The sequence below is a fragment of the Oryza brachyantha genome, chromosome 9 (genome assembly GCF_000231095.2).
Source record: "Oryza brachyantha chromosome 9, ObraRS2, whole genome shotgun sequence".
NCBI lineage: Eukaryota > Viridiplantae > Streptophyta > Magnoliopsida > Poales > Poaceae > Oryza > Oryza brachyantha.
The window spans coordinates 7,939,996-7,961,390 of record NC_023171.2 but is presented as its reverse complement, the minus strand read 5'-3'; the positions used below and the strand labels follow the sequence as shown (position 1 = coordinate 7,961,390).

The window sequence follows — 21,395 nt, the reverse complement described above, 5'->3', positions numbered from 1 at the left end:
CTCCAAAAATGAAAATTTTTTGCGTGGTACCAGATTTTGATACGAATAATCTAGTGAGCCATATAAATCAAAATTTAGAGATGATTTGATATGTTTTTAGACCCCGACTCATGGAGGAGCCCGTGAGTTGCAACTCACCGTAGCTAGAATATATATATATATATATATATATATATATATATATATATATATATATATATATATATATATATATATATGCGCTTGACCGATCTAAACTTAAAAATAAACTACGAAGAATAACCCTAAAATCAACTTCAAGATTAAAAATTTAATTTTTAGCTTATAAACATAAAGCACAAGTGAAAATGATGGGTTGTTAGCTACTCCCGTTACTCCCGTCCACATAAGACTTTATTTCTAACTACCTCATAAATATCTATGCAAACCAATAAAAATTCAAATGTTTTTTACTTTTAAATCCTAATGTATTTGGTTACTATTTTATTAAAATCTCAATAAATTTGTTCCTATTTTACTAAATTCTAATATAACAGTTGCTTAAGAAAAAGTTTCCATAGAACAAATAAGAAGAGTCAAAGACAAAGGGAGAGAAAAGGCTAAATAATATATTTACAAAAATAATTATGGATAATTTTTTATACGTGATGTTAGCAGTTTAAATTCTTTCATAAATGAACGTATATAATTTATATATGTGTCTAGATTCATTAACATTTATATAAATCTAGACAATACATGAAAGACTTGCATTGCGAAATAGAGAGAGGATATTGGATGATTTCATCCTAGAGAAAGGAGCAGTTCACAGTGAACACATTGTTTTTATCATAGAAGAATTTACCACGTGGTTTTTCCTCTTTCTCTATGTCCCTCAATATTGTCTATCTCCCTCAATATTGATTGCGATGGTTTCAAAACCATCGCACTCCTACGGTTCCCACCATATCATACTATATATATTATATTGTTGATGAATGAGGATCTCAAAGGATTCCTTTTCTCTCGTACTCTTTCATTTTCAAACACGTTAATATAAGGATGGACATGGGTCAATCCACGGGTAGTTTAGGGTCAGTTCTAGTTTAACAAAATGAACTAAGTTTCACTATAAAATAAAATTTAATTCATTTAGTTGAACTAGAGACGACCCTAAAACATCCACGGGTCGACCCATGGCCATCCCTATGTTAATATCGACACTTTCCGCTCTCATTCTTATTATTGAAACAAGACGTAAATGAGACGAACAACAGGGAAGATTCAATGCCTACCGTTAGGATGATCATGGATGCCGTCCTGGATCTTCCTCACCACCAACGTGCTCGCCGTCCTCACTATTTCCTTCATCGAACAAGGAGGACACGTCGTGGTGGTATTCGCAGGCACCACCGCCTGCGCCCGCGACGGCTGCGTCGGCGCTGGCGGCGGCTACGGCGGCATGCAGTTGCGTGCGGCGGCGGCGGCTCTTGCGGCGCATGCGCACCGCGTCGGTGGTGGTTGCGGGAGGCGTGGCCGGCGACGGTTGCGCTTGCGCCGGGGGAGGCGGTTGCCGGTGGTCCCCGGGGGAGGCGGCCGGTGGCGGTTGGCTGGTGGGATCGCGGGGTGCTAAATGCATGGACGAAAATTTGCTGGTGCCATCGCGGTGGGCTGGTGGGATCGTGGCCGGCGGCCGAATTTTGAACTTGTACTTGGTTGGTTGTCATCTAATCTAGATTTATGAACATAAGAGTATGTATAACAGATTATTTAAATTTGGTCATATATATATTATGATCAAATTAAGGGTGAAACCTGACACAAGATAAATATATTATGCGCAAATCTTTATATTTAATTAATTGACCGAAAGATATTAAACGATAATAAATTACCACCAAACCAAATTGCCATGTGGCAAAGACATTTCTAATTAAAATACTCTAGAAAAAAACTGTTACAATCTACAATCTCATATACTAGCAAATTTACTTGATTTCTCAGTACAAATCCCACAATCACATCCACATTAATATATTTAGTTACATATACCACACATGAAAAACGTAACAAAATTTTAGTTAAGGGGTAGTGCAAGCGTGCAACAACGACGAACACCGCGCCACACGCACGTGCGTCACCGGCCCAGCGCGGCGCCGGCGTACGGCGTGTCGACGGAGCCGACCCAGAGCGTGCCGTTCCGCTCCGCCACCTCGCTCACCGTCACGAAGCCGAACCCGGCGAGCGCCTCCACCACCGCCGCGCCGGCGGCACTGCCATTCTTCTTCCCCCCCGCCGCCGCCGCCACGCGCACCGCCACCGTGGGAGCAACGTCGCCGTCGTCGGCCTCGCGGCTCAGCGCCACCCAGTAGCCGCCGCGCCCGTCGCGGCGCACGTTGTCCGGGTAGCCGGGCACCTCGGCGAGCGTCTCCGACTTGCCGGCCCGGGGCCCCCGCACCCAGTAGCGGCGGAGCTCGCACAGCCCCGTGTGCGCCACCACCACGTGCGTGCCGTCCTCGCTCACGGCGACGCCGTTCGGGTAGGGGAGGCCGGAGTGGAGCACCGTCACGCGCCGCCGCCGCGCGTCGTACCGGAGGAGACGGCCCGTCTCGTCGCCCATGGCCACCACCAGCAGGTATTGGCTGCAGACGATCAGTCAACTGATTAATTAATTGTTACTCCTTTTGGTTTATTGGTTTAGTTCGTGAAAAGAAAATTCGTGAATGTCATGTTGAACATTTGATCAGACGATGGAATTGGTCTTTGGATATAAATGAAAAAAGAATTTCATATCTCGGCTGGAAACAGCGAGACGATTCTTTTAAGCCTAAATAATCCGTTGTTAGCACACGTGGTTACTGTAGCACTTATGACTAATCATGGACTAATTAGGCTCAAAAAATTCACGACTTCCTTTCTAAGTGTGCAATTAGTTTTTCATATATTTTAATATTACATTTAGGTGTCTAAAGATTCGATGTGGTATTTTTAAGTAAAAAGATTGGTACTAAAAGTGCCCTTAGTTTTATCATCATTTTGAATAGTGACAGCGACGTGATCTTCTAAATCTATATTTGACCTTGATTGTTGATTAAATTTATATTTAATAAATAAATAAATTATTATTATTTTTATAAGGTACACATTATTAATCATCTACTTGGAAATTTTAAATTATATATTTTAAAACTATTAATAATCAAAGCTTTAAAAGTTTAATCATATTCTCATTAAACAATAAGAGTTTAAAAAGTGGTTAATAATTAAAGTATTAAAATTTTAATCATATTCTTACTAAAACGATAAGAACTTATTAGAGGGGGTCGTTATCTGATGGCATCATTGGAGCAAGTTCAATAGTACAGCCAACTACGAGCTTCAATTCATTTATAGTCAATCTAACAGCTAATTCATACCATAGTTACCTATAAAATATTAATACATGGTCCCACATGTCATACATATATTTTGTCTTGTAGTCTATGTGAAGCTGGTTATAAATTAATAGTCCACCTCTCTTATTAGGGGTGGACAGAAAGCTCGTGGCTCGTTAGCTCGTTCGACTCGTGACAATTTCGGCTCGGCTCATTTCATTTTTGTAACGAGTCGAGCTAATATTTTAGCTCGTTAGAGATAACGAGCCAGCTCGAGCTAGTTCGTGAGCTGCTCGCGAGCCTAACGAGCTAGACCAAAGACACGCAATTCGCCGACATTTATTGATTCCACCCCAGAATGCATGTGTTCAGTACTTCAAAAGTTCATCATGTGATATGTTGGTTCAAACTTTAATATTTAGATACAATTTCATATGATTTTCATGTTTGAACTGAAAATTTGTTTGTATAATCTATTGAAAAATTGTTTAAATTCACTTTCACTCCATGGCTCACGAGCCTAATGAGCCAACTCAAGCTTTGTAACGAGCCAAGCCAAGCTAGGTTTTTAGCTCATTATGATAACGAGCCGAGCCGAGCCAGCTCGTTATCTTAACGAGCTAGACCGAGCCGAGCCGAGCTGGCTCATTATCCAGCCCTACCTCTTATCTCTTTAAAATATAATACGATTATAGCTATTATAGCATGTTAATACCAGTGAAAATGAATAATTTGTTGCGCCAGGTCATTAATTATGCAGATGCAACGTCCGGCTAAACAAGCTGGCAATTACATGCATCATCCTCTGTGTGTGTCTTGTCCGTGTGTCAGAGAGATGGACTAATGTGTTCAATTGCAGGTGTAATAATTTTCAAAGGCTGTGTTATTTTATTTCTAATTATTCCTCGGTTTTTACGTATGTTTTCTAAATTACTAAACGGCGTAATATAAAAAATATATATGTGCATCATTTTATCTTTTAGAGTAGATTTTTATAGTGATTAATTTTATTTTTATATTATTAAATAGTTATTAAAAAGTTAATCTTTAATCTTTTATTAACCAAAAAGCACAGCCTTTTATAATATATATTGACCACCCTATATGCAAACTGCTCGCTTCGTTCTCCTATATAAGGAATTCTGAGGTTTAACTTACATTACTATTTGCCACATTAATCATATCATAGTCAAATTTCTATCCATTTTATCCCAACCACCCTCTGCACTTTATATTAATGAGGAAAATATATGGGAGTCACTGTCTGGTTTTTTCATGGAAAAGACCAAACGACATATTTCCAAGTAAAAAATAATTTGTGAACAAACTTTTATACATGTGTTCTTCACAATCTAAAAGTCAATACTAAAAAATAAATTATAATGAAAACCTCAAAATCAACTTTAAATTTAAGGCTAAAAATTTAAATTTAGTTTATAAACATAAGTAGAAGTGAAAGATAATGTTGTATATCTTTTACTCTATCATTAATTTCTCCAAACCAATAATCTAGAATGTCTTGCATTTCAAAAGAGACGTGTTTGATTTAGCTTGAGATTATTATAATCTAGTTTATTAGGAGTAAGCTAAAACAAATATAACAAATCGCTATAATCTAGAGCACATATTAGTATAATTTGAAGCTCATCCATTTGTGCTTATTTTAGATTATTAGGTGGCTTTAGACTGACTACCCTTGTGTACTTTAAAATAATAATCCACATTTGTCATTTTTTTCTACTTTAGCTTATAATAATCTACTTTACAGTAATCTTACTTAACAATCTAGATTACAATAATTCCTAGCTAAAATAAAACAGAGTCGTAGCAGTATTGTTCACTTTGAAAGTATAGAACATCATTACTTTTGGAAAAAAAAAGTTCCTTGTGTGGCCCCAAGTTTAATCCAATCGCTTAGGGCATTTCTCAACCCATAATACTAGATATGATTTCTATAAACTTCCCATCATCATAAAACTAGTACTACACACTACTCTTCCAATATAAACACCATTATTTCACACTTAAATTTAATGCTACTTATCTCAAATAATATCTTGGATGTTGCGTAGAAACCATGTCTCATGCCATGCATGTCTCATGCAAGGCATGGTTTCATTCTCTTTTCTCATTTATTCACTTGCCACATCATTTTTTATTTTATATGACAACTTACTTAATGCTATGGACATCATCGTAGTCATTAGGTTGAAAATACCCTTACATGCCCCTCTGTCTCTATATTAATGGCTATACATTCAATCCGTTAGCTGATTTTCAGTTAGCCGTTTGAGGACTGTTAAGCTATAGTACAATGATTACATTGTCCCTAGTTCATAAATCTAGAGCTATAAGCCTCCTTACTAATGGAGAAGTTTCAGTTATGACATAATTATTGGAATGTGCCTCAATGTACAAGTCACTAAAATTTTGAATTTCGTATTGAATTCAAAGAAAATCAATATTTCAAATTTTAACCATATTCGTAGAAATGTGGTGGAAAAATGACCAACAAAGGTGACTACGTGGTTCTAGAAAATTTTACATATTTCAATTTTTATTGAAAAATCATTAAAAATACCTTCCAAATGTCCAAATATTTGAAAACTTAACAATTTCAGTAAATTATCGCTTTTTTTTTATTCACAACCCAAAACCTTCTTTATTGGACACTTATACGTCAAAATAAGTATGGTCATTTGAAAAAAAAAGAAAAAACAATAAACTAAGTAGCTATGCAAATATTCAAAAACAAAACTCAAGGACATAAAATAGATCAAACTAATCTTAGGGTACAAAAAGCATAAAGTAAAATCTCCGGGCACGAAAGGTTAGATTAAAATCTCAAGGGTGCACAACGAATTTTCTATTTTTTACCATTGAGAATATTTTTTTAAAAAAAATTGTTTTCATTGACATTGTTCTAATCTAGTTGCACTGGTTTTGAGGCAGTATTACTAGAATAGCTTAAATTAATGTTTAGATAGAAATGACATACACAAGTGAATGGCCAAATATAATAAAATTTACACTTCAATTCGGTTGCTAGTTGGAACAATCAAGCTCATCAATGCATAATAGACAGGAGCTCTGCCTGATTATGGCATACGGTTGAGGAATCTTCATTATTGCTTTTTTAGGCAAATTTTGGTAAAGGTCATGCATGCCATACCCAGCGGATGGTCAAAGGTAAGTACATGTCATTATCTGTGATCTCCGCTGATTAATTGCAGACAAAAAGTAGACCTATATATACAGCAATTGTTCCAAATTCATTAAGATGAAATTGCGGCGTCTTACGACAAAAGAGGTGCTATTTTCACTTTTCTGCTTATGATTATAAATTAAAATTAAAATTTTTAAATTAAATTTAGAGTTGGTTTTAGTTTTTTATTTAATTTTTCAGCCTTTTCTTTAAGATCGCTAAAAATACATATTTAAAAATATTATTCATAAATTATTTTTATTTAAAAATATATTGTTTGATTTGTCCAAAAAGGACACAATGACCTACTTAAGTAATAGTATCGACCTACTCGTATTTCAACAAACCGAAGTAAAAAAAAAAACTACTTGAAATGCATCAAAGTGTTTCTTAAAATCGAAATTTAGCCGTGGTTGTGGTTAATAATGTGCCTCCTGTTCAATAGCAAGCGTAGGAATTCACATTTGGGTATTCACAGTACTTACAAATAATTGTATCATATAAAACAGAAGAAAATGTGTCGATTAGGGAAGAGTAGCATTAGGAGACACTACACCGAGTATCAATTGGCTAGCACTAGAAGGCTCGAGTGCTATGGCTGAGGTGACAGCTTGATGGAGAGTTGATAGCATGGTGCGAGCATGAAAAAGAAAAAGAAAAATATATATATATATTTTTTTTACTCCCTCAACAATTTCACTTGAACATTTTAACCCCAATAAATATTTTTGGGTTCATTTTATGCTTTGAATTATTGAGAATGGTTCAGTTTATTTCATAACACTATTCTTTTCCTTTTTGTTTCTCTCTTTATTAGTCATACTATAGTTTGCACGAAAAATTTGGTAATATGATATATGCATTAAAACACTCGTCTCACCTTTTTTTTAAAGAATTTTTCTCACTGTTTACATTTGTTGCAAGCACATGATTTAAACATTAATATTTTAAAGTACAAGCAGATAGTCATGAAAATATTTTAATATACTGTTGAAGTTTGATAATATTGTCATCTATACCTCTAAAAATTTCAGATCAATATACAACTTTTATAAAGAGCAATAGAAAAGAGAGATTCTAGTAAAAAGTGAGGTGAACTATTTTTAATAAGTCCAGGGATAGTTGAGCCAAAAAATAGTTTATGGGTTAGATAATCCAATAAATTTGTTTGGAGAAGTAAACTGGACTTTTTGAATTGAAAAAAAAAGGCAAGTACCACTAAGAATTAGACCCAATAAATAATATATCTATATATAAAGCTTGTTTAATGATTAAATTATGGTTAAACGGAATATGTTATCTATCGCCTCCATCCCAAAATAATTATAACCTAACCTTCAAGTAGACAAATTAGTAGGAAAAAATATCTAGATGATTCTTATTAAATGAAGGGTGGTTGAAATCAGGAGATGGCTGAGAATAGCATGGGGAGAAGTTTAAATGTGGTGGTCGGGTAAAAAAGAGTACTATAGAAATGGACTTCGGGACTAGATTTGAATTATAGAATTATAGTTACTTTGCGGAGTAACTTTTATGTCTCCCTGTTGTTTCATATTCCAGTTTTCAATTATAGTTTATTTGAAATATGGATTAAAAGGGAAAGTTTGCCAAATACTGAAATATATAAAAAAATTTGGGCACGACAAAATTATCATAATCCACCATAATACGAAATATAACGGAGCCTCATGGACTTTTTTAATTGGTTGTTTAATTTTCTACACCTTACTTTAATTTGTTTATGGTGTGGCATATCACCCAAAGCATGGTCAATAATTTATTGACTCAAATGTGGCACATTTTGACAAGAAGCCTTTTTTCTGCTCAAAATCAGATTTTTTTTTTTTGGAGACAGAAAAGTAGAGGGGAGGCAAGCAAGCATGGAACGATTAACTGCGTGCACTGTGCAGTGGAAGTGGAAGTGGAAGTGGAAGTATGATTTAATTTGATTGATCAAAAAAAATTCAAGTTTTTTTCGGGGGTTTACCTCCTCCGGTACGTGGTGCTGCTATCGGTGAAGTAGACGTCGCCGGTCCTCATGTCGACGTCGAGGCCGTTGAGGAAGTTGAACGGCACGCCGGCGGCCTCCGTCGCCACCACCTCCGCCAGTCCGCCGCGCGCCGGCGCCCTCATCAGGCCCAGGTACGCGTCGGCAACGTACAGGTCGCCCGACGCGTGGTGGAACTGCAGCCCCAGCGGCCGCCCGCACACGCTCTCCGGCACCACCAGCTTCTTCTCCGGCGCGCAAACCCCGACGCTCCTGGGTAAACCGCGCGCCCGGGTACGTCACGCACGACGGCGTCGTCCATGAAAGTGCATCAGCTGATCAGCAAGACAGCGAGCGAGCTTGCTTACTTGTGCCTGGAGTTGTAGGCGAACTCGGTCCAGCCGAGGCGGCCGCCGCGCCACCGGAGGATGCGGCCGTCGGAGCCGCCGGTGTAGGGCCCCTCGCCGCGGCCGTCGAAGGCGAGGCTCTCCGGGCCCATCACGGGCGGCGGCAGCGTCATCACGGCGAGGCTGGGGTCTATGGACTTGGTCTCGTACGTGGGCTCGTCGTCGCCGTCGCCGGCGCCGGCGCCAGCAGACGTCGTCGTCGTGGCGACCACCGCCGCAAGAACAAGAATCTTCACGAGAGCGGTGGCCGCCGCCTTCGCCGGCGCCGGCGAGCAAGAGAGCGTCATCACGGCGGCGTCTTTCCTCGTGACGTCGTGGCGCTAGCTAGTTAATTAACCTGACGGTTTGGGCGACAAGGTTGTGCCATATTTATAGAGTTCAGTAAGCGTATAATTAATTGAGAAGGAATTATTTCAGGGTTCAATATATCGATTTCAGAAATTATTTCAGGGGCAATGATACGACCGAATAATTTGGATATTTCAGTCCAAAGTTATTTGCAATGTAAATGGTTTTTTTTTGTTAAATTTGAATGAAATTAGCGAAATTCTAAAAAAATGAAAAATTCAGGTAAAATATTTCGGAATTTTGAACCAAAATTATGAACCGTGGACATCGTTGACTTTATTCGGTATGTTATGCGGTGTGTGACTTTGGCAAGTGAATTAAAATACAACAATAATATCTAACAATATCATATTACTTGAAAAATTACTTGTAAAAAAATCTATGCATGTGATTTTTTATGTTTCAAACTAAATATTTTGTCGGCTACTAAGGTTACTGTTAAGTTTGACTGTATAAAGTTAACAATGCTGTATATTTAAATACAGAGTAGCATATTTTCTTCAGTTACATTGAGAAAGAAAAATATATATGGACACAGATTCACAATTTTGGATCGAAATTTCGGTGGATTTGGACCAACCAATTGGACAATATTTTGATGGGAATTTTCATTTTTTTTGTGAATTTAGCAATTATATTCAAATTTGACCAAACTTTTCTTGAATTTGAAATTATTTTTACCAGAGCATCCTAAAATTTCTGAAATTTCAGTTGTATCGGTGTCCCCTGGTAGAAATACCAAAACCAATAGATTGAACCTAATAGGTGTATACACACAGAGGTATAATTGAATACACTTATTTTTCTTGCACCAAGACGAATTGAAAGCTGATGGAGCTATCTACCGGTATATATACATGTTTCTGGCTGGCTATATTTGTACATATAAGTATCCCTTTTCTGGAGGACACATAAAGATCTACTCAGTGTTATGTCTTATATGGACAGATAATTAATTAAGGTGGCATTATATTCTGGTTATTAATATGAAATAACCTTAGGCCCTAATTCGAACATATAATTTTAGAGAAAATAGTGCAATTCCAGTAAATATTTAATTCTATTCTAAAACAAACTTAGCAGATATTGTATATTGTAGGCTACAAAGAGGCGGGGGGGGGGGGGGGGTGCACAAAAAATCAAAGTTGCAAAGTAATCAGTTTGCAATATGCCAATGATCAGGTTTTATTATATTCTGAGAACTTCATGTGTTATTTTAATATACATTTTAATGATTTTAGTATTCTTTTTTTGTCATTTTTAACTAAATAATAATGAGTATTATTGGGATATACCACGTCCAATCTTACGAATACAATAACACAAAAGTTGCATTATCCAACCACATTCTCTTCTTTCAATTATATCCAACTTGCAAATTAAGGCGAAGCTAACTGGCAATGATTAATGCAACGCATATCAAGCATGGAATTCCAAGATCTAAAGCTACTTTCTGGAACATTATTGGTGATTTTGACCGAATGTTAAAACCACATGTTAATTAATAACTTAAATTTGCCCTTTCCTCCACCAGATTATGAGTTTCTTACCAGTGTCTTTGGATGCCAATTACTCCAAAAAGAAAAAGGGAGTAGCTCAACACCAGAAACTTCTCCGATGTGTCAATAACACACAGAAGTTTGAGTCCAAAATCACGTGGAAACAGCCTTTAATTTGCACCTGCTAAAATATGTTCCTCGTCGGCTAAAATATTCTGATCTAAAACATATATTAGGGGGATTGTTTGAATTTTTCACTATTCAAATGACATATTTAAACAAAAAAAAATTGTGAATAAAAATCTTATATACGTATCCTTAACGATCTAAAAACTCGGGCTGAAAAATAAACTTCGGCAAAAAAAATTCTAAAATCACATAAAAAATAAAATTTTATCATATAAGCCTAATAAGTATAAGTAAAAACATGGGTCGTAATGGTTAACTTATCACTTACATCTAAAATATAATTTTGAGTTAATTTTAAAGGTTTTTTACTGCAGTCTATTTTTAAGCATTAAAATTTAAATTCCTAATGATGCATATATAAAATGTACACACCTTTTGTATACAAACGTGTCCGACAAAAGGTCGATCGGCACACGGGAACGATTTCCAACATCGAAATACGCACGTGTACGTGTAAAGAAACGATCGATGCACCGATGCACGAACCAACGGGCCGGTTTGACGGCATGCCGGCCAAATTAAAAGCGTAAAATTGTAAGCAAATTGCAACTTAATTTAATTTTAGCTAGCTAGGGTAGCACGTCAATTTGTCATGAGACCATATCGTACAGCCTAAGTTTGCTGTCGACAATTAATATTAGAGTCACCAGCTACTATCCTGTATCTTACAGTGTTATCATGATCATGTCACGTGTAATTGTTTCGCACTGTACCACGGCATATTTATAAATAAAAAGTTTGCGTATGTGTTTTTAACGATCAAAAACAAAGTCTACAAAATAGTTTAAAAAGATAAATCAATTGAAATTTAAAATTTAACTATAAGCATAAGACGCTTAATTTGCTTGTGTGGTAGCCTAATTAATTAAACTAGATAATACTCCGCACTTTGATGAGAATATATAGATAAACATATGTAAATATTGAAGAGACGATGGGCAGATATATGCTGAAATATGATGAAAATAATGATATTAGTATGTTAATTTGATGTGCTTGAATATATATATATATATATATATATATATATTGATCTTTATAATATAATGAATTATAAATGATATGAGATTTTGTAACATGAGATTAATAATTGCTAATAACCATTGGATGATGATGCCGCAGATTTACGTGTTGAGCTTTATGGAGTACTAATTATTAGTGGATTTCTAACTATATGGAAGAAAGGAAAGTATAGATTGCTCCCATAATTTGTCTTATAATACTTTCTCAAGGGGCATTTGTGTAAAAGTGTTTTACGTAAGACTTTCTTAGGTTTTTTTTTCTAATTAATATCTCTGGATAAACAAGTTTTTCAGGTTTTTACTTTTTAATTTTATACACAAATCTAGTCATACAAGTGTACATCGAGATTTCGATCAACCCAAGTTTCAGAAGTTTGAGAACATGCAGTTTTGTAGAGAAGTTACTATGGTGCTTCCAAAAAGATCTATATACATAATGCTTGTGGCATTGCAAATATGACAAACTACTCGACTCAAAATATCTTAAATTTACTCGACAATTAACTTTACAAAGAAGTTTGATTATCCCTGTTTTAGTTAATTATTCCTTCAGTCATAAATATTTTAACATACAGAATAAGATTAGTCAAACTACATTTAAAATTCAGACCATCTTTCTACTAAAGTAAGTTTATCAAATCTAGGTTTATGATAGTATATTTATATCCAAATCAACATATACCATTTGTTTTTTTTCTAAAGCTAAGCATTTGAGACAATTCTGATAATATGAATTTTAGAAATTTGATAAAATCTTATTCTAATATCGAATATCCATGACTAGATGGAGGGTCTCCTCAGATTGATGCAACTTTAAACCATACCATTGATTGATATACCCAAAAATATATAGATGCATTCAGTTTATTAGCAAATGTTGGCAAGGTGCCTAGGACATTTGGCAACAACTATAGTACTCTACCAAAATTTGGGTCAAAATTTTGGTACGATAAAATATGGGCAGCAAACTAAACACAACCAAAATAATCTTGCCCTTCCAAAATATGGCAGTGACATCAACTTACCAATATCTGGAGTGCCAAATTTTAGCAATTAAATTAAATGGAATAATATTGGTCCACTTTCTCTCAAAGATTGCTAAACCCCTCTTGCCTAAGGTGAGAGCGAATCAAATGATCATTAGTCACACAATAGCTAAAAATGTGATGAAAAAAAATAGAGATTTCTAACGTGTGGTCGTGGAAACGAAATAAACAACCAAAGTTTAGCAAAAACGTGCTCTATTTCATCAAAACATCTCTGACACATTAATTAGTAGGCGCAGTAGCCATGTCTCTACCTAGCTGGAGATACTACATTTCCCATAATAAATGCAATTTCAATTTATTCCACAAAGTGTGCATTTGTGAATAATTGGGTGTTTCATCGATTACCTCATATTTAAATTTATATCCATTTTATACATGTCTCTACTTATTTAATAATAAGAAGTATATAAGTTTTTTTTAAAATGACGACGGCAGAAGGCCTGCTCGAATATATTAGGAGGAATAAAAGGAGTTAAAAAAGACTTGAGAGTTACAAGGATGATTACAGCTTGGAGTACAACTCTCTAGCTCTCAAGGCGGTTCGAAGGTCGAGCGCCTTAAATCAACCTCTAATTTTATAGCTCTCAAGGCGGCATATAAGTTATTTTTTATGCAACTAATTTGGCTATACAGTACATAGTGCTAGAAATTCACCTATATTGAGATGGAGGGAGTACAAATAAAGTTTCGATCTAAGAAATTATTGTCAACTGTCAACAGAAACAGGCGAGACGACGACGCAGGTCACTCATTACTTGGTGTGTAAACTTTTTTTGCCAACTCTCGGTCGATCGATCACACACCAATGAATACTGCTCAACTACCTGCAGATGTTTTCAAGAATCAATTAAATTAGACGAAATGCTCAACTAATCCCATCAGTTAACTAATGCTCTGTCTGCCCTTGAATGAATAGCAACTAAGGGTAAATCATTAAAGTTGGAATATTAAAGTGACACTTGCCGTTAATTAATTTTTAGTGGGTAATTATATGGTCAGATTGAAAAAGGTCAAATGATATATTTGTAAATAAAAAATAATTTATGAATAATATTTTTATAGCGTATTCTTAGCGATCTAAAAAGCAAGGCTAGAAAATAAAATTTCTGAAAAAGATATCAAAATCAACTTCAAATTTAATGTCAAAAATTCAAATTTTGATTTATAAGTATAAGCACGCGAAAAGACAGGGGCGTGAGACTTTATTCGGCTTTGTAAGCTACAAATGGAGTGATTTTCTCTCATAATATATCATGGTTTATATGAAACTAACGTAATACTAGCATGTCCGTACATTGCAATGGTTTTTAATTAAAAATATTATTAATCTATTACTGTCATCATTTTCTCTATATATCATTTATTATTGTTTGATGCATATATTAGTTATCAACTTATGGGCTATTTGGTCTCATAATTATTTTAATTCTCAAAAAGTTGAGAGTTGATGATGATGGATGATAGATTTATCACTATTCCTTTTTAAAAGAGTATAGATAAATATATTTTAAAATAGAATCCAACTTTACATTATGTATGAGACAAACATGTATATTATCAGTTTAATTATTAGCTAATGACATTTTTAAATGCATACACCTTATTTCTCAAAAAAAAAAACACTAGCAGGATATAGAGCAGCTACCACCTACAAATGGTTCGATGCATTATCTTTCACTGTCATATTCAATTCTTCCTCCAAACAACCATTCCCCTTGTCAGGGTGGCATTCATCAATGCAAGCTGCCGCCCAACCTGGGCGAATCCTCACCAATGCAAGCTTTGACTGTCTGGTCCATTACATCTCTGCTCTGTCTGAGCTGTTTTCTAAGGACAACGGAGAGTTTCATAAACAATAAATAGTAAATATTTTTTAAATATAGTAAAGTATTAATAGAGAGATGAAATAAGTTTTATAGAGATGAAACCTTCTATACACTGTTACCTAGATAGCTTGTGTTTTGCATGTAACTTAGAAAACAATAATAAATAAAACTATACATTGAGAGATGTGTGTTTTATCCTAATTTTAAACTTTTTAAGATGACATGTCACTCTAGATAATTGTGTCCATGAGATTTCTACCTAGATAAATGATATGACTCACCAAACGTAATGGTACGGAGGGCATGAGAGAAATATAAACATGTTTATGGGCCCTAAAGTCTAAAGTCTAATTAGAAGATAAATCTTTCATCGTACAAACATCGTTGAACGTATAGCAATGTTGTTTCTACGTGTTATATATATATGTTCTTAATGATAAAAAAAACAAAAGTTCAAACATTAACCGTCAAACTCAAAATTTTTGTGCAAATATTAAAAAAATATAACTTAATTAAAGTATATTTAGTAATAAATAATTGTAAATAAATAAATAATAATAATAATGTAAGTTTTTTTAATAAGACGAATGATTAAACATGTGTAAAAAAAGTCCGAAATACGAAGGTAGAAAGATGATTCATCGACTGTTTATTCTTCCTGCTGATCACTTGAAAGATGCATCGTGCATGCATCAATATTCCTAAAGAAACCAAGTGCACGAGTTAAATCAAATTTGGAGGTTCATGCCCGTGTACTTTAGCACTTAAATTAATTTGGGGGAGATGATTGTTATAGTGGTCGACTCGATCGTGGGTATATAACTTCCCCCTTTCGGCAGTCTGCTAGGGCTATATATATATTCACATCAAATTAATTATTATACATGATATTATTAACTTAAGAAAAAACTTGACGTTGTCTCTGTTGCTTGAGCACGTGCTCTGCATCTAATCCTTCTTAGAGAAAAACTTCATGTATTGATTACATGCACCAAACAAAACATAAAAAATAATGTATTAAATATTACAGAGACAACTAAGTAGATAACCTATCATACAACTTGTCTGTTTAGTTATCTGTATATTTCAAATAGACACCAACTGTCCATACTGTTGTACCTGCCCTAAGGGTAGTCCAATGGTATATTAATAGTGGTTTCTATTCTTATTAAATAGCTTATCACATAAGCAAAATAATAGTGTGACAACATAATTAATGAAAAAAGAGAAAAAAAACTTAGAAATGGTTTCCTCACGAAGAAACCAAGTCTTCTCTTTACCCAATATACCAAGAAAACCTTGCATTCACTGTTGGAGAGAAACTACTAGTTTCTGTGAGATATGTGTCACGCTCACCATTAGTGGAATAATATAGATTTAGAAGAGAAAGATAAACAACTATTACTCGATGACACTTCTACTGTAGAAAATAGTTTATATAGATGATTTCTTATACTATGGCAACTACGTCAGTTTCTTTCTCTAGGATTGTCCTAAGTTATTTAGATTTCCTCGTTTTCCGCTAAACGGCGTATTTTTTGTGAAGATTTTCTATATGAAAGTTGCTTAAAGTATCATATTAATATATTTTATATTTTTATAATTAATAATTATTTAATCATGTACTAATCTTTTAATACGTTTTTCGCTTTCAATAACTTACCTTATCTCCCTCAACGCCGAACGCGAGGGTTAAATTCTGTTGTCTGATCAATACTATAACTTACCTTATCTTCCTCGACGCCAAATACACCTATAAGGGTTATAATTAATAATTAATTAATTATGTATTAATTACTAATATGTTTTTGGTCGAATAACTAACCTTATCTCCGTCGGTGCCGAACGCAGCCAATGGACGGCCGCCGTCCACGCCGCCGCGCCTCGAGATTCGTGCGGCCCCGGAACCCCACCACGATCTCGCGTCCTCGAGTCGACACGGCGAACGCGATGAGCGGTTGCATCGTCGCACCGCACGGCATCAGCCGGTACTACAGAAATACCATCCACTACCACCGGCCGCCCTCCTCCCCCCCCCCCCCCTTTCCTCCTTCCAAAAAAACGAGGAAACGACGAAAGCAACCGCGGAGGCGGAAGGAGAGAGAGAGAGAGAGGAGAATTCGCCGCCGGGCAAGTCTCCTCCTCCTTCGCCCCCTCCCGAGTCCCAATCGGTGAGCAGGGTGCGCTGTCTTTTTTTTTTCTTTTGCGGGGGGGTCGGGGCAGGAGGGGGGGACGCGGCGGCGGCGAGGGGAGGGGGGTCGTTGGGGTTTGGCCGGGCGGCAGGCAGGCTGGCTAGCCGGTAGGTTGGTCCGTTCGTTGGGGCGGACGGGCGGGTGAGCTGGGTTTGGCTGGTGGGTTTGTTTTCGTGGGTGCAAGAACATCCATTTTTCTGCTGCCTCGTCTGATAATTACGTTATTTTTTAATTTCTGTGCCTATTGTCTGGAGTATTTGTCTTATTTGAAAATTTTGAAAAGAAACAAAAAAAATACTATTCATATTTTATCCTTGATTAAAAAAATGTTAATTATAACCAAATTTTAAATAAAAAAAGTCAAAACATTATATATATTTTATCGTCGATTAAAAAATATTAATTATAACCAAATTTTAAATAAAAAAAGTCAAAACATTGTATCTAGAAACTAAAAAATTGTCTTATTTTGAAACGGAGGTAGGATGTTTTTTTTCCTTCTCACCGATGATTTAAATCGGTTGGAGAAATTAAAAAAAATGCTTTCGGCTGCAGCCATTTTTTCTTGAGCTTCAAAAAATTCACCGTGAGCCAAAAAAAAAAGACACAAATATCCTATTAAAAAAACTAACAAACGGGCCTGGACCTCCATTTATAAATTGCGTTGCCCCATTAACAACTGATAAGCCCAGCCCATGTAGAGCCTCCCCAGATAATAATCCTCTTCGCCGGCTGGCTCCCATCTCTCGCTTCCTTCTTCGTCAACCCCTCGCCGCCGTCCGACCTCGACGACGACCAACCGGCGACGAGGTAGCTCTCCCTCGTGCGCTCTATGCTTTTTCCCAACTTCCTGGACGGGAAGATCCGCTTCTGTATCTGTTTCGGTGGTCCGATCTAGCCAGGAACAACAATCCCTGTCGGACCGAAATTTCCAACAATTTTTGGGGGGGTGGGGGGGGGGGGGGTTCTTTGGTTGGTGAGGGATTGAGGGCTGGGGTGTGGTGATTTGAGATTGTGGGTTGATCTTTTTCCTGATTTAGTCTCAGGGGATGCGTGCTGGTTTCGATAGTTTTTGTGAAATTGTGAATGATGAGGGTTTGGGGGGTGGTGTGGTGCGCAGGTGCGGTGAATTGCGGGAGGATTGGCCATGTCGACAGCGGTGAAGGCGTTCTTGAACAGCCCCGTCGGCCCCAAGACCACCCATTTCTGGGGACCCGTTGCTAACTGGGGCTTCGTCCTCGCGGTACGCCCATAGCCATCTCTTGATTTCGTCCCGTGTTCTATTGATGTTGATATCATGAAGATGCGGCAGTTGGTAAACAATTTTGGGTTATGATAATGCTCTCGGATGAATTGCTCAATAGCGCTGAACGAAATCGTCAAATCGATTAGAAGCTTCGTGTTTGGTCTATGATGGCATGTTCTTCCTTACAAAAGGATAAAACTGCCGATTGCCGCATTGTATTATCCACCTTTCAGACCACGTTGCTATGATTGTTAAAACTTAAAAACTATAGAGGGTCTGGCTAAAAAACATTTTCTGGCAGTTGCGAAGGATTGCTGCCATCTGCTAAATAAATAGGTGATTTAGGTGTACCGATTCTATGTGCAATTGCTGAAACAGGCTATAGTATGTTAGGTCACTGCAACACTTGTATTTGAGGTAATAAGTCAACATGCTTGTTTTCTTACCATCACAGCATTCTGTTGGACTACCGAATTCTTGAGAAATGGTTCTAGCTTGGACCATGCTTATTTTGCTTGTGATAGAACATTGGCAGAAATACATTTCTGTTGCATCTGGAAACTTGTTAGTCACAAGGTAATGTTTTTAACAGTCAAAACATTTGGTTTGTTCTAGTGCAGAGTATATTTGATTGCATCTTACATATTGAAGTTTACCAAAGTAAAAACAATCTGAATGTACGAAAGAGAACTTTCTTGATGTATCCACTACCAGAAAATGGATCTAGCTTGACAGGTTGACAGGCTTGCACACACTGGTAGGGATTATGGGAGATCCCTATGTGTTTCAAGAAGCCTACAGGAAACAGAAATTTCTCTGTTGTTATGCTATTTTTTCTGACATGTACAAGCCATGAGGGAAAATTTTGTCCATTTCTCTGTTTGAAGATGAAAAAAAATCCATCTCCAGCTCTCCACAAAAAAAAAAATTAATCTTGATGAAAAAAAAAAGATTTCGCATGCCTGAGTAGCTGCCCTAATGGAGGTAGCTAGTAGGGGAACAGAGAACCTACAAGGGCGTGGCTGCAACAGGGCAGCTATGCAGATTGACCATGGATGAAGCTACTGATTTGGGGGAAGCAAGTGTGAGAGGTGTTTGGGATTTTGGTCTAGTGGCTGCTTCTTGGGGAGAGAGTACGAGGTTTGGGGATTTAGAGTTATCTAGCTGGGCGACAGGCTTTTAGGGGGTGGCGTTTTATCTTGTTTGCCAATCGCACAACAGGGAAAGAGGAGCCATGCTGAAAGAAGGGCGCTCAGGGTGCACGAAAACAATTTTTTCTATCAAGATGAAAATTTTTATCTCCAAACCCATTAATAAAAATGGTGCTGCCAAGCTAGAACAGTTTTCTGGTAGTGCACTAATTGGCTACTCTAGGTTCTACTTTCAACTATTGATCAATTTGGGTTGATGGATATGGAGATATCTGTCAAGACTTAGAATAGTTGTCATGGATCAGTCTAATCACTATGTATGGTGTTTGCAGTCAAGTGAAATTGTGTTCACTCAAACACTCTGGCATTTATTAAGTACTCCCTAATTGGAACTTAGATTTACCAGTTAGCTTGATGCTACTGGCAGTTTTTGCTACTCATACAAAAATAATACTCCCTGTCGTAGCTTGATAGTAATATCAATATTTTTAGGCATAGCTATAGCACAATGGGCTAACAAGATTTGGTTCGCAAACAACTTGTATGTCATGATGTTATGCATCACCCTCACCTAGCCATACCTTCTGTTGGTGCTGGGCTATATACGCAGGCAGTTGTTCTTTAATTTTGTCTTTCCATTCTTTTGTTGTATGCATAATGTTATCAATTATTCATCTGATAACTTATATTGTTATGCTTGCAGGGTTTGGTTGACATGAACAAACCTCCTGAAATGATATCCGGCAACATGACAGCAGGTTGGTAAACTTTATATAATACCTAATATCTATACCTACTAAGTTGTTCAGCATTAACCTATACCCATGCCTATCTAATACTTCAAATATCTCTGTTCAATGCAGCCATGTGCGTGTATTCAGGACTCTTTATGAGATTTGCCTGGATGGTACAACCACGGAACTACTTGCTTTTGGCATGCCATGCTTCCAATGAATCAGTCCAGCTCTATCAGTTTTCTCGGTGGGCTAGGGCCCAGGGGTAAGATTTCTGCAGCAATTTCAGTTTGTAGTTAATGAAACATGTGCTCGTACTTCTGTTGGGACTTGGCAATGTTCCTTTTGTGCAACGAAAAAGACAATAGTGAAGCTAATGAAAATATGAACTTGTTCTACAGGTATTTGGAGAAAAAGGAGCCAGAGGCTCAGCAGTAAAAAGGTGCAAAACCCAGTGTTTAGCTTCTCAATAAGAAAGCTTGTCTATGTCCAGCAATGCTGAGTCTGCAACAATCTCTTCCTTGTGTCATAGCGCCATAAGTGTTTTGTCCTGATGCTATTTGATGCCAAACCTATTTCTCAGAAAAATCAAAATCGCACATAATTCTAGTTGTTTTCCAAAATTTTATATGAGCTCCTGGTTGTAAACTCATTACATTGTGTTGAACATGATTGGTTCCAAATTTAGTGTCTGCTGTTTGACAACCAATCTCCATCAAAACCCAGATCCATGTGGTGTGTTCCTTGCACTGTTCAAAGACTGCATTCTAGAACAAAAGAACTGATGAAAGGACCAAATGCTCAAACTGGTACCAAGTATCTTTGCAAGCGACTGATTGTCAACTTGTCTAGCCTGTACACGACACCTAGTCATACAATCATACCTTCCTTGGGAGAAGAAAAAAGGTACCTAGCAACTGGCACACTTCCACTTTGCCCTATTTTGGTTGGTCGAACTGGAACCAAGCTGAAGAGAGGAGGATGATATGTTTTCTCTGATGTATGCAATGCAAGGCTGTAGTTCTTGATTGGTCACCCTGTCATTTTCAGTTTGTGCTAGCACTCATGTGCCCTTTCCGTCTTTGGTTTCATCATGGATACGGTTTTTCATGAAAGCAATGCATGAAATGGACAGCAATACGGCCGGCTGCTTTTATCCCCTTGCCCTGCCCAGCTGTGCTGCCGAATAACACAGGCCATGTTTGGAA

At 36.8% G+C, this 21,395-nt stretch overlaps 2 protein-coding genes and 1 long non-coding RNA gene across 5 annotated transcripts; 1 reads left to right on the top strand and 2 right to left on the bottom strand.

Moving 5' to 3' along the window:
• Positions 1–1,879: 1,879 nt before the first annotated feature.
• On the bottom strand, positions 1,880–9,256 carry LOC102701851 (protein STRICTOSIDINE SYNTHASE-LIKE 10-like). Its single transcript, XM_015840841.2, has 3 exons — positions 8,893–9,256; positions 8,525–8,797; positions 1,880–2,600 (listed from the first exon to the last, which is right to left on the bottom strand). Exons 1-3 carry the CDS (start codon positions 9,216–9,218, stop codon positions 2,096–2,098), a joined length of 1,104 nt encoding a protein of 367 aa, XP_015696327.2. The 5' UTR covers positions 9,219–9,256; the 3' UTR covers positions 1,880–2,095.
• A 4,218-nt stretch (positions 9,257–13,474) lies between these two features.
• On the bottom strand, positions 13,475–16,897 carry LOC107304966. Its single transcript, XR_001551025.2, has 3 exons — positions 16,690–16,897; positions 16,592–16,617; positions 13,475–13,862 (listed from the first exon to the last, which is right to left on the bottom strand). It is a non-coding gene; the product is annotated as an uncharacterized LOC107304966 (long non-coding RNA).
• A 10-nt stretch (positions 16,898–16,907) lies between these two features.
• On the top strand, positions 16,908–20,892 carry LOC102701574 (mitochondrial pyruvate carrier 1-like). Of its 3 annotated transcripts, none has more exons than XM_040527777.1 (5): positions 16,908–16,994; positions 18,177–18,299; positions 20,157–20,211; positions 20,317–20,452; positions 20,589–20,892. In XM_040527777.1, the coding sequence occupies exons 2-5, from the start codon at positions 18,204–18,206 to the stop codon at positions 20,623–20,625; spliced, it is 324 nt and encodes a 107-aa protein (XP_040383711.1). In that variant the 5' UTR covers positions 16,908–16,994; positions 18,177–18,203; the 3' UTR covers positions 20,626–20,892. The 3 variants fall into 3 exon arrangements, with proteins under 3 accessions (XP_040383711.1, XP_040383710.1, XP_006660585.1); XM_040527776.1 differs by having other exon boundaries at positions 16,935–17,035; XM_006660522.3 differs by lacking the exon at positions 16,908–16,994 and adding an exon at positions 17,751–17,866.
• Positions 20,893–21,395: the final 503 nt, after the last annotated feature.

Coding starts and splice junctions, on each gene's coding strand:
- LOC102701851 (XM_015840841.2), bottom strand. CDS start 9,218: ATGACGCTCTCTTGCTCGCCGGCGCCGGCGAAGGCGGCGGCCACCGCT. Junction 8,798..8,892: donor GCCTACAACTCCAGGCACAA/GTAAGCAAGCTC, acceptor CGGTTTACCCAG/GAGCGTCGGGGTTTGCGCGC. Junction 2,601..8,524: donor AGCACCACGTACCGGAGGAG/GTAAACCCCCGA, acceptor GATCGTCTGCAG/CCAATACCTGCTGGTGGTGG.
- LOC102701574 (XM_040527777.1), top strand. CDS start 18,204: ATGTCGACAGCGGTGAAGGCGTTCTTGAACAGCCCCGTCGGCCCCAAG. Junction 20,212..20,316: donor ATCCGGCAACATGACAGCAG/GTTGGTAAACTT, acceptor TGTTCAATGCAG/CCATGTGCGTGTATTCAGGA. Junction 20,453..20,588: donor CGGTGGGCTAGGGCCCAGGG/GTAAGATTTCTG, acceptor CTTGTTCTACAG/GTATTTGGAGAAAAAGGAGC.